Source organism: Ostrinia furnacalis, unplaced genomic scaffold (assembly GCF_004193835.3).
Source record: "Ostrinia furnacalis isolate ACB-3 unplaced genomic scaffold, ASM419383v2 OfSCF3507, whole genome shotgun sequence".
NCBI classification, from domain to species: Eukaryota; Metazoa; Arthropoda; class Insecta; order Lepidoptera; family Crambidae; genus Ostrinia; species Ostrinia furnacalis.
In genome coordinates, this window is record NW_021133746.1 from 148,289 (window position 1) to 161,826 (window position 13,538).

The following is a 13,538-nucleotide window of genomic DNA, read 5'->3' on the forward strand; positions in this document are numbered from 1 at the left end:
TGCGCGTGTCACTGTTAATTGGATGATTCATATTTTTATTGCCATTTGTTTCTTTGGTGATGGTTATGCTTCAAGCGTTAGTAATTAGGTTTGTCTAGTATGTAAAGTTGCGGCATGTAAAATTGATACATATGTTAGCCTGTTTAAAACACCTTTATTTCTAAACGAGTCTTCTTTAAAAGACCAATTTAATCTTTCCAGATTATCAAGGTCAATCAAATCGTGATAGTAGAAAACAATGTTACCGCGGTCTCATGCGACCACTTAGGCTGGGTTGCGCCATCTNAAATAAATCTTACTTTGATTTTAACAAACGTCAAAAATCTGTCAAACTCCATACAAAAAGCACCGTTATCGTTATAGTTACCGCAAAAGTAAGATGGTGCAACCCAACCTTAGGATTCCACGAGTTAAGGAAAAGTAGGTACTAGGTACTCCATACCCCAATGTAGAGCGTATTTTTTGCAAGGTGTATTTTATCCAGTATAGATGCTCCTTATTTATTACCATATAATTATTTACTCTTTAAAGCCCGACCAGGAACATAAAAACCCTCGCCATGTTGCGGAAAACTAATGGTACTAATTTCTTTTAATGGCAACAGTAACTGAAAACTTCATTGACATGTCACCTTGCATGTCAGTCTATTGCTGTCAAAGTGTAAACAAACTTTATTTTAAATGTGCGCAATTGTTTTGTGAATTAAATTGCTAAAATCTTTTTATAGTCGTGAAAGAAAAGTGGTTCACAATGTGTTAAAGTATTTGTCGAAGAGAAATACTAAGGGTTCGGATAATATTTTCATTGAATAATGTTTCCGACAAAGGTTGTCAAATTGACTGACATGTTTTATCGTATAGTACAGTCCACTATGAAAACTAGCTATGGGTTGTTTCAACTACCTATTTTAAAGTTTTTTGTCACTTTCTAAGTGATGAATTTTATGGAATTGGGAAAGAAGTACCGATGCGATGTTTATTGCCAATTTGCTGTACAATCCAATTTATTTAGAACCTGGTGACAATAATACTGCCATGATATTTTCATAACTATTCAAAGTTTATGTATGACCTATTTTATTTTATGTTATCTACACGAACCAAAAAAAGGATTCCTTCTGAAGATAAAGGCTTTATCACATTTTCATAACTTAAACAAAAATTAAAACCACAAATTGTACTAATAACGAATTTATAATTTAATCAATAATTTACAAATGCTTCTTCAAGTTGCCCTTAGAATTAACTATGTATTTAATATTCGTTCCTACGCGTACAAAATATTCCGAACGTTTTGTTTACTTTGAGAAAAATCGAGTTTTTGATGACGTCACAAAATATACAGAGACAGGGAAAGTTTGGAAATTAACTTACCTCAATTTAAGTACCTACCTAATTTTATACAATAGCATTTTGCATTTAAAAAATCTAGTAGTACATAAAAGATCGTCCATACTTTTATCTAACATACGCACATAATAATTTATTAAAGTAATTATTTACAAGTTGATTTATACATCAAGAATAAAGAAGTTATTGCCAATCAATACAAGTTTCTTAAAGGCTAACTTTTCTGCATACACTGACTGTAGCATATTATTATCTGCAAATATTGTGAAAAGTTTAAATAAAAAAATGTTCATGTAAGTAGGAAAAAACTATTTGTACTCTAAAACTTTTCTCAAATATTTTTTAAGAGGGTCAATACTCGCATTCGTTCTTTAATTTTGTTGAAAAAAACTTTCATGAATTTTTGGCGGGAACACTGACAGTGACACTTGCCTGTCAGTGACGGCAAAGAAATAAAAAAGAACCAACGTAAAATGAAATTTTGAACCCACGTCTTTTAATGAACAGTTACCAATTAATTTATTCATCGCAAACAAGAACATTGTTGCCAGAGGCCATTTCCAAGAAGTTTACATTCGAAGGGCCGTTGAAAAGCACAAATAGATAAAAAACTGCCTGTTTAAAGCCCATTTAAGGCAACTACTAGCAAATAGGTTGATATTATTGGATACTTTACATTAAGAAACTGACTTCGAAAATGAATTAAAACTCGTAAAACTAAATGGAAGTAGCAATTACAAGTCATTGAATTGAAACTGACTAATTAAATGGTAAATGAACGGCTTGTTGTAGATCTAATGTGGTGGTAAAAAGTTACAAGGGTTTAGAGTTGCCAATTGAATTAAGTTGAGTGCTGACTTTGATCCAAGGCTCGGAACCGGTTTGAAAAATACCGTTATTGTTATGTTCTAAGTATAACGTTATTTACATACATTTCGTTCTGTGCTAAAACTAAATTCATTTGATCTTTGTATTTAAAGGCGCTTAAATTATATTTTAGTTATTACAGTTGAGTCACCTCTCCTAATTTCTGACATAGACATAATAGTTATTAGAGAAAAACTAAAAACAGAACAGAGGAATTAATCCTTTTAGGTTTGACAACCCTTTTCAAATCGGTTGCAGTAGATTTTTAGTAAACTAATATTAGATAATTCTTATTTTTTCATTATTATGTAGAAAATAAATAACATGTTTTGATGAGATGACTTCATAGGCTTCGAAGGGTACGTTAAGCCTTTTGACAAAGTTAACCGCTCATGGGTTTTATAACCCATAAATAAATAGAATAGAAAAGAAACCGGCTATAAAAAGCTAAGTGTGACAGATCACGTAACAAGTATTTTTGAGATCTGAACTCAAGTCTTGAAAAATAGGAACAAAAACACATAGCATAGGAATAACTTAAACAATTGTAGCTTGAATAAAAAAAATAGTAATTTAAATAAATAAATCTATAGGATGATTCTATACCAACTTATACGCAACAACATTATTTTACTTAAAATCTAGTTAAGTAGCAGTTAAGTTGAAAATTGCACTTATTGTTTGATATAATTTTGTAAAATACATGACTACATAACTGAAGTATACGGAGCTTATCATGATACTTTTATACACTGTCCTTAATTTTTTAAACATCCTTAAAAAGAACGAACACTTTATTTTTAATGTCTTCACTATCACATGTTCAACCAGTTTTGACAGTTCGAAATTCGAAATTTCAAATTTTCTCCCGCACTAAGATGGCTGGTCGTCGTTTTCGCGCGTTCCCGCGTTCTCTAGTCGTCAATGTGGTTGGAGGGAGTTTAGTATGTTCATGTTTATGGCGTGCTGGTGGGTCGGGGGGCCTCCTAGGAAGCTGAGCTGGGGCCTGGTGGCCGCGGCCATGGCTGCGAAGAGGGGGGGCGCCCCTCCCCCGCCGAAGAGCGCAAAGGACGGAGGGAGGAGGGGTCGGGCTGACAGCCGAAGTTTCTCGATTTCAGCCTCTTGTAACCGTTTCGCTTTCGCTCGTCTGTTCTGGAACCAGATTTTGACCTGGAATAGAGAAATTTAAAGTTAGCATAGTAAAGCCAAAGATATAAGCGATATTAAATCTGCTCATTTTGTATGGGCCTCTCGGGGCCTGGCTTGGCGAACTAGCTCCACAGAAGATTCTTACTTCATTGGGGTTTACCTACATGTTGTATGAGGCATATTAGTATCAAATGTGTTCTTGGCACCAGATAATAATTATGTCGTCCCGAAGTGGTGGTAGAGCAGCTTTTACATAGTAATGTAGACCATTTTCAAGGCATTTATGCAGTTCACTATGAAGCCCTTATTCATAATTTATCAACTAATGCGTTTCGAGAATATTATTATTAACATGAAAAACTTTTAAGTGCTAGATTACTTAGTAAGAGGACTTATTTAGTAGTGAATTTAGGGCCAATATTTCATTAGTAGCGAGGCTTAACGCCTATGGCCTACACCATTTTGATGATTGTTTGTTGTATTTTTCTTTACCTAAAGAAACATTTGACAGAGAGACAAAGGTGACTTCTTCCGCCACTTCTTCTCAGCAGCGGCCCATATGTTGTCCCGAAGTGGTGGTAAGGCAAGTTATATTTGGGACATGTAATAAACACCAAGTACTGATTAAAAGCTTTGAATTTGACTAAAAATAAGAGTAAATATACCTGCGTCTCAGTAAGCCTAAGCGACGAGGAGAACTCGGCTCTCTCAGCGATGCTCAGGTACTGTTTGTCCCTGAACTTCTTCTCCAAAGCCAGGAGCTGCTGCGTGGTGAACGGCGTGCGGGGCTTCCTGTTGGGCTTGTGCTTGCGGAGCTGGCACCGGACCACGGGGGGGCCGCTGGGAGGGCCCGCTGGGGGGAAAGTGGGGTTAGAAATGTTGAAAAGAGGTATTATCTTACTAATATTATAAATGCGAAAGTTTGGATGTCTGGATGTTTGTTACTCTTTCACGCAAAAACTACTGAACAGATTTCGATGAAACTTTACAGTATTATTGTTTATAACCCAGATTAACATATAGGCTATACTTTATGACGATCTGTGACAAACAAAATTTCACGCGGGTGAAGCCGCGGGCAAAAGCTAGTTACACGTAAATTAACAATTTAACATAGGTCATTTCTCTAAAAAAAGAACGTAAGTATTTTTTTCTGAAACAACAACAGAAGTACGAGTAGATATTAAGGCTGAGTTGTACCATTATTATTCTGTTGAATGGCTTCAACGACCATTTTTTATCCATAACGAGGAAGCTCTTGGCCTGTCTTACTTTAACTTTAACAAATGTTCAAATCTGTCAAACTCTACATATACATAAAACACCGGTTAATGTTAAAGTTAATTGGTGCAACTCATCCTAAAATGTTGTAAATGCAACGTAAATAAGAGTTTTCTACTCGTATTGTGATCTGACTGAAATAATGTAGTCATCATGACTGTGGCAATTTGTTACATGGTCATCCTACATTCTTTCTGATATCGTGATTTGTAAAAAAATTAAAATGATGTAAAAATAAAGCAAAGATGTGTCCTACTTATGGCAGACAGGAAGCGTTAGTACTTGTAAGTACGCGGAAAGACATTACGAAATAACAAACATTTTACAAAATTAATATTTGACCACAAAATTAAACATTAAACTCATTTAAAACGTCACAAAACAGCATAGTTTTGCATTTTATTTTACTACAGGTACACTCGTAACACCTGATTCGCGCCACAAGACCGCTCGGAACCGTTTCTCGGAAGAGACGTGTCCGCCATTTTCCACTCGGTTGCGGAAATTGGCGCGAAAATTGACGTTGGGCGGCCAGTATTAATTTGCGTACTGTCAGTCAGGGTGACGTATAGTTGGCAAGTTAAAATATGTTTTTGTTTGTGGCCAGTGTTTTATATTAATGAGAATCGTGAATTAAAAAAAGATTGTGTTTTTTTTCTGATTCTCAAGCGTTGCATAAATCATAAGTCTATTGAGTTTGGAGATATTGCATTTTTAACATTAGAAGCAATATCAAAATTTTAGATGTCACAGTACCTAACAAAGAAACATTACTAAGGCTGATTTGCACCACCTAAATTTGACCGTAACTATAACGATAACCGGTGTTTTTTGTATGAAGTTTGACAGATTTTTGACGTTTGGCAAAGTTAAAGTCATATGGTGCAACCCAGCCTAAGATTTTGTTCTTTTAAATTCACGCATCATCTCTCACCTCTGAAATCATTTATTTTTTAAGAACTTGATTTTTTGTACGACTATAATGCAAACACAAGTAAAGGGCTTACTCATTTAGAGTTCAGTATCTCCCTTTGCTACGGTTCCGTAGTTGGTAATAGCGTTTCTATTCCCGTTGCGTGAAATCCGTAGTAAAACGAGATGAAATGGGTCGTTCCCTTAAGATATTTTAGGCTAGTTACAACTATGTAACGCTTCATTATTTTAACTTAGTTGAAGTTAATTAGTTTTACTTTTAATAGTTCTATTTATGACTCAGCCCTGGTCAAAAGTGTCACGTCAAATATTTAGCCCTAAAATAAGGAAACCTGATAATACAGACATGTATTAAGTTAAATACATTTCACTTTTAACCACTAGACCAATAAGACGTTTTCATTAAACAGACTCAAACAATAGTCTTCATTTGTTTTTCAGTCATTTCAGTCAAATATAAATCATCATCATCATTTCAGCCATAGGACGTCCACTGCTGAACATAGCCCCAATGATTTCCATATTGACTGGTTGGTAGCGGTCTGTTTTTAAGTCAATTGACATCAACTTATATCAACCTATACGTATTTGATATCTGAACTAATAGACTTTTTTAATAAGTTTATTAGTTCATTATGAACCACCGCGCCGGCCATTATAGGCTATTTAGCGGGCGGAAGTGGCACAATGGCGCCCCCTGTCGATCGCGGCGTCATTATACAGCCGATCGCGTACCATTCAAACGGTAGGTAAATTGATTCAGCATATAACAAGGAACAGTAGGGACTAAAGCAGTTTGCCGACCAAGAGCTTTTGGAAATCACGGTTTCAACATTGACACTTGTATAGATTTGACATACTCCTGATAATATATCAGACCAATAAAGGCTCGAACGTGGTCGCCCCAAATCAAATTGGCGGGGCACTGTAGTAGACGAGGCGAAGAAGATCGGCAAGACTTGGAGCGTGATCAAATGCGAAGCTCAAGACCGAACGCGATGGAGGACTGTTGTGGACGCCCTCTGCCCCATCTAGGGGACATAGGACATTAAATCAATAAAGACTCGATGGCACCAAAAAGTTTCACAGGAGGATAGTGCATTATTTGCGTATTACAGAACTAAGCTCAAAAACTAAGAGCTAAGCTAAGTCAGTTCAGCTTAGCTCGCATAGCTGACGCAGTTTCTTATAATGTTTGTATACCTTGCAGATTGCAAAACTATGGAAAACTGCATCAACTATGCGAGTTAAGCAAAACTAACTCAGCTATTCTCTTAGAATGCAACCCGCATGAAGCTCGATTTCCACCAAAGCGGAGAGGAGAGGAGATTTGTGTTCGAATCATCAATCGGATTTCAAAAACCACAGCAAAGACTTGAGCGTGGTACTTATAATGGAAATAAATAAATTAACTGTTGCATCAAACGTAGCGCATGTAGCGCATATTATATGGATTTACATTAACTTAGTTTACTAGTTAAGTGAATAATTGTGAAGAGGAGCGGTTCTTCCCAACACAGGCAATGTCTTGCCTAAAGGGAAGTTCCTACCATAATCTGTATATTATTAGACTAAGTATACGAAAATAAAATTATTATTATTATAGACTTCATCATGATTCAAATACGCCATCTCCTCTCATCTCCGCTTTGGAGGAAAATGGGCCCGAATCTTGGTGTCCCAATGCGGGATCGTGAGTCAATTGAGCTAACTACTTCAATACACCTGAAAGTCAACTGACCGATTAACAGTTCATTATAAATAAAATAAAAGTCTCTCAGACGTAGATTCTGTCATGTGTTGGTTTCAATTTCGAAATTCAGTCAATTAAGCATCAATCTATGTTTGAAATTGAAATTGCTTCTGATGTCACAATCACAATCCTAGTATCAAACTATAATGCCCTCGCCCCTACTAGTAGACCGATACATTGTCAAAGCTGACGTGACATCGGCGTAATATTGTCATTCCAAAACGTTTGTTGTCACTATAGCTACAGAAAGCAGAAGAGCCTACTACGTACATTTTCCTTGCGCCGATATTAAACGGCTAACGACCGATCGAATTAATATTAATCGAGACATAAAGTTGCACATAATTGTGGCCATTGAAACTGCTGATTTGTTTGCATATTCCGTTTAATTTAACTGTTCAATGACAATGGATAATCAAATGATTGCTTGACCGCAGAGTCAATAGGAAGTAATGTATTATGAAGATTGTTAAAGCATGATGTTGTAATAATGGAGTCAGAGTAATTCATAAGAATAAACACTCTTTACTATTATTATTATCCGTCAAAATTACCTATGTTTTTTAAAATAATTACAGTAAGAAGCGATGTGACGTCACTCTTTTGATGTCTATTGGTGGTTTCGTAGCAGGTATTCAATGAAAAAATATGAAGATCAAAATTTGAATGATCAAAATCGATGAATGTTGAATGGGCTTGAGGCCAGATGACAAAGTCGAATAAAAAACAAAAATCGGAGAAGAAAAATAGTAAATAGGTAAAACCTACTTAACTTAGGTTTAGGAACGGTGAAGAAGATGTCAGACTGGCCGACTCGTGATCCGAGGTTCGATTGTGGTGAACCCATTCGTAACGCAAGCATAATGTTATTATTTAGCTTACCCGGGCTTATTTTATTATTAACGGGCTTATTAGACTTGTTAATATTCTTTTTAAAATGAAAAAAAGGTCTTGTACCTCTCGAACAATAAATCCGTATTTATTACATAGGCATAATATTAAATAATATGGTCCCCTGATTCCAAACGGGTCATATAAACATCGAGCGCAGTTCTAGAGCTGATTTGCTTAGTATCCATTGTTCCAGGCAATAAAAGCAATCGGCATACTAATATTTCAATTTCCTGTCGACATGAATATTGTATTGATAAAGACTGACCCCCATTAACATACAAAAAGTTAGAATGTGCAGGATGTTGACGCGCATTTCTCTAATTATTTGACCCTTTCCAATCAGGACAATACTATTAAATGAATTAAAGCTGAATAATAAATGTCATGTCGATATACTTGAATAAATAAAAGCTATTCAGGTAGAGTTACACGATTCTGAAACGTCTAGTGGCAAAAAATCGGAACTAAAACCTAGTATTGATAACCAAACCAAACCATCCAGTTAAATGTGATAGTTAAATGGGAAACTTCAGTGTTGTCCAATCGGAATTATTATCCCAGTAGGTATTGATATCAACATCCTCCTATCAATGTCATATCTGGAACAGCTTAATATTGGACAACTATACTTACGCCCGTATTCACAAACGATACTTGCTTAAGTGAAGCAGCAAATCCAACGCACAGTGTTGAATAGAGCTCTGTGACTGGTTTGTGTGACATCCTGTGCGTCCACGCGCACTGTGACACCTCATAGTAATGTTTGTGAATAAGGGCGTTAATTATTTTGAAATAAATTACTTTGGTAGAGTTCTAACTTCTTGCCAGTTGATCACATAATAAAATATCAGGTGTTACATTCTAAAAAAAAATAATCTGATTCTCCACCAAAGTTCAGTAGAATTTTCCAAATATTCTGTCATTTTATTGTCACTTCATTTAATTTTCATACATTACACGCACTTTAACGGTTCTTAGAAAGCATTCTAGTTAACTTAAGCCTCCTCACTGTTTTAGGGTTCTTTCCCAAGGAGACATCCCGTTTTTTGCAGGAACTGTTTTTTGCAGTATTCCGTGTAACTCGTAGTAGTAAGTATGTATGTATACGTTATTTTAATATTAATAATGCACACGAACAGTGTCCCGCAAAAACCCATCCGTTTGAATTTGGAATTCTAATTTCATACACATTGCATGCGGTCACACGACAGCCCGGTAATGCAGGATCCCGCAAAACTGGATTGGCGTGGGAAAGGGCCTATAATGTTGCGTTTATGATTACCCTATTTCCCACACATCAGGGAACAACGAAAAAGGTGTATGTAATTATCCCCCAGCAGATATCCGTTGTCACTATCACCCAGCCTTATCAGCGTCGCTATTTGCATTACAAATTGCATTAACATAAACGTTAAATTCAATTAATTCGTTAGCAGCAAGATCTGCGCATTCCTTATCCGATCCATAGACAATCAAAAAAGGAAAACCGCGCCACACCAATGTCTGCCTTTAAGCGCTTCAGTGATAAAATACAACAATTTCAATGGCCACCTGCCGACGTATCAATGCGCTCCCGAACGCTAATGAAGATATAATATCCATCTCGTATTTATTTTCCCGCGCGGCGGCCATTTTGTGATGACAGACCATAGAGCATTTTGCGTAATGGCGCCCAATTAAGCGCGGCAGGATTACTTAATAGGATTTAGTTGTCAATGTCAGGTTAATTGGGACGTTGTAATCTGTGTTATTGATGTAAATTACGGATGTTTCGGCTTGTTCTTCGTAGTTGCGGTATATATGCGGNGTATGCGGCTAGTGGCGCTGTAATGGCTTTAAGACATGCTTGTCACTACAATAGGAACATTTGCTTAGCGTTCAGAAAGGATTATTAAAGTTGCCTACCTAGAATTCACGTTTACATGGTAAAGTATTTAGTGGTGTCTACTTTTTGACAACTTGGTAGGTATTAGATTAAGAAAAATTTTGAAGTGTCCTGAAAATAAGATTTTTTTTCATTCAAGGTGCTTTTTGTATGGAATTTGACACATTTTTGACGTTTGTTAAAGCTAAAGTAAGATGGTGCAACCTAGCCTTAGTGTTTGAGTTCACTGTCTTCTTTGTCAAGTCGTTGTAATTAAATTAATTGAGACCTAGTCAGTGTAGTCAGACCTAGGACATTATAATTTATGCAGTCTTTATCCAGCATTCGGTTGTATAATTTCTCACCTTCACTCCCATCCTTACATAATAAAAGTACGTAGAACAAACCAATTTAGGTGGACTATCGCAATAGATCNTACCACTGCTTCAGGACAATAAATGGGCCAGTGCTGAGAAGAAGCAGCGCAAGAAACTCAGTCACTATTGTCAGCCTCTTTTTCAAAGGTTTACATGCTTTAAAATGTACAAAGTTATAAATTATTTATGCGAGCTAGGCAGTAACGTATCCCAAACATTTTTATCATCTATCATCCTTCATTATATCATTACTTGATCTCATTTTGTAACTCGTATCACTTATATATTTGAAAATGGCACAAATCAAGTCGACCTCGACGTGTATTGCCAACATCATCAAAAAAGAAGAAGTAAGTCCTACACCACTCAATCCAATTCGCGGTTAAAAGTGTGAAATCATCAATGTGTACTTAATAATTACGCGTTGGGGTTCAGAAGTCAGATATCACTTACTTAGCTCATCTAGGATCGGCAAGTACCTAAATTAAGAGAGTGAATTCCAACACGATTCAAACTAAAGCTCACCCCATTCAGCCCTGACTTTTGGCTGAACTTTCACATTTATCTATCCTTCATTGTTGATTCATGCGCAAATAACGTTGGACATGAATGGTGGTGTCGCCCTATTTACCTACGAAAAAATTTTACGCGGGTCAATTATCAAAATGGCGTCGCGCAACCCTACAAATTGCACGTGAACCGACCAACCTATGCCGCGTAAGACGGTCGCCCTCAGGTCAGCNCTGGTTACCCTACAATATTTTTAAAATTAAAGTATCTTTAACCTGTCATCAGAGATTCTGTTTCATCATATTTTTTTAACTTTAACCATTCAGTTACAATATGTTTGCACTTGACATAAGATAACGGGTAAATATTAAGTTCCCAATTAAAAAAATAGTGTTTTTGTTCCCAGTTTGGCTTTTGACATTGCTTCACAGTGCAGGTTAATGAAGGCTATCGTTTTTATACTTAACAGTTGGCACCCCTGGCGATTGACAGGACCTTAATCTACAGTGGCGCCATCTTGATGAGTGCAAATGCGATCTAGTCCTCCTACCACTTTAGCGCTCACAAGTTGGCGCCACTGTCTTCGCGACTAGCAAGTGACAGGACCTTACTCTACAGTGGCGCCAACTGGTGAGCGCTAAAACGATAGCCCTCATTGAAACACGTTGTGACATCAGTTGTTACAACTCGCACGATACACGAAGAAGGCTTTGAAAAGCAAGTCTTCGGCCCACAATCTATGGCGCATCACATATACCAATCTCACTGTATTCATTTCTACAGTGACCCAGACGCTCGACTGCTCCACAGTTTTTATATCGATTCTTAGAAAATCGATTAGCTAGCGACGAGCGAAATAAATTTCATCTTAAGACTTGCGCAGAATGTTAATTGCCAGGGAAGTGGTGGATGGTTGCAGTGAAATATGCGATAACAGCCTATTAATTATGTAAAAGAAAAGTCTACTTTCTGTTTTGTTTCAGTTCTAAAATTGAAGACGATTCTTTACTTAGGTTTAGCGCGTTTAGCACTTCAAGCTTTACATCGTGACGTCTTATTTACTAGTAATAGGAGCCAGTTTACAACAAAAATGTATTCTGCTTGATGTGCTATCGTCTGTACATAAAATAAAGTTTGAAAGAAGAAAAAAATATTCGCAAAGTGCGAGTTTCTCAGTCTCTCATTAAGTCGTCATTTCAACGAGTCTGTTTTCATTATTGTATTTAGACAGAGCGGTCTGATCCTAACACAAGTTGATAAAACTTAAAAGGATTAGATCCAAAACTTTGTTATGTGACTTGTTTGTATGAATAAAATATTTTGTATTTTGCAATGATATTATATAAAAACAAAAGCAGATATGTTATATTTTAAGCGCTCGCGCTGTGAATACTCAAATACGTCCCAATTGGGACGTCTTGTGTTTAGTCTTCGTGTGGCCTGCGTCGTGCACAATCGCGTGCGTACCACACCGTAAGTTCCTGTGTTCTTACCAAAATAAATAAAAAATCCCATCGTGTGTGTTTCGAAAGTGTACCAAGTGACTCTAAAGTAAACAAAATACAAGGGATCTCTTACCACATGTGATTATGCAAAATTATTTAGTATTTATATTTTCAATTATTTATGCAAACAATCAAGACGTCATGCGTCATGTTCAAGTTAAGAAAGAGAAAGCGATCTTGTTTTGACGTTAGAGCGATAAGGATGCGTGCGCTGCGGACATAGATTAGTTAGTGCAAAATCGTTAAAACTATAGCTATCTCTTTCATTTGCGTGCTATTTCGTATCTTTTGTTTCACTTATCAGTTACATTTGTCAATGTGTGCAATTTGGAATAGCTCGGCACGGATTAAAATCGTAATTTCTATGAACGTAACATATCTATAGTTCTATAATATCATTGGTATTTTGTATTTGTAAGTACCTAATTAGTACTTAGTTTAAAGTTGGCATTTTTTAAATTAGAAACCTCTAGATTTTTTACATAAAAATAAACTGTGTTCTTTTTATGCCCTTGCCTTTCAATTCCCTTGAAATTGACTGTAACTGGATGTCACCCCTATGAATTATGAATAGTAAACTGCAAAACCGGATTATACAAGAAAAAGCTTGAAATAATAAGCGTTAAAGTGCGGCCATTTTGTTTTTATTTCAATATGGCACCAATTACGGGGCGTTTTAATTAAATATTGATGTTATTTTTCTTAATCAGCATTAAATAACTACATTCTGATGACAAGGGAACAATGAATGATCAACGAACGTTTAATTGTTAATTGAATGTTAAGGAATTTAGTGCTGTGTCGAGTCGATGTAATTGGTATCGAGGCAGATCCAGTACGGTTAATAAATGTGAAGTATTTTATTTAATCAATAATTCATATTGTAATATCACTGTGTCATGTGTGCTGCCTATATTTGGTGCTGCGCCCGTGACTTCTTTGCTGATCTTATTTAATCACTTATTTATACAGTTATGTAAAATCTTGTTATTTATATCATCGTTTGTCAGTAGTTATGTTCTATTAACAGTTTTTTATTTTTTTAACAAATTATGA

General features: G+C 36.1%; 1 protein-coding gene across 1 annotated transcript in view; it reads right to left on the bottom strand.

Annotated features, from left to right (window-relative positions):
• Positions 1-1,192: 1,192 nt before the first annotated feature.
• LOC114357841 (homeobox protein MSX-3) overlaps positions 1,193-13,538 on the bottom strand; it is a 28,688-nt gene continuing 16,342 nt past the window's right edge. Inside the window, exons 2-3 of the mRNA XM_028311627.1 lie at positions 4,031-4,218; positions 1,193-3,386 (exon numbers count right to left, since the gene is read on the bottom strand). Coding sequence (XP_028167428.1) covers positions 3,138-3,386; positions 4,031-4,218 — 437 coding nt within the window. The 3' untranslated portion in view covers positions 1,193-3,137. The remainder of the gene's footprint in view (positions 3,387-4,030; positions 4,219-13,538) is intronic.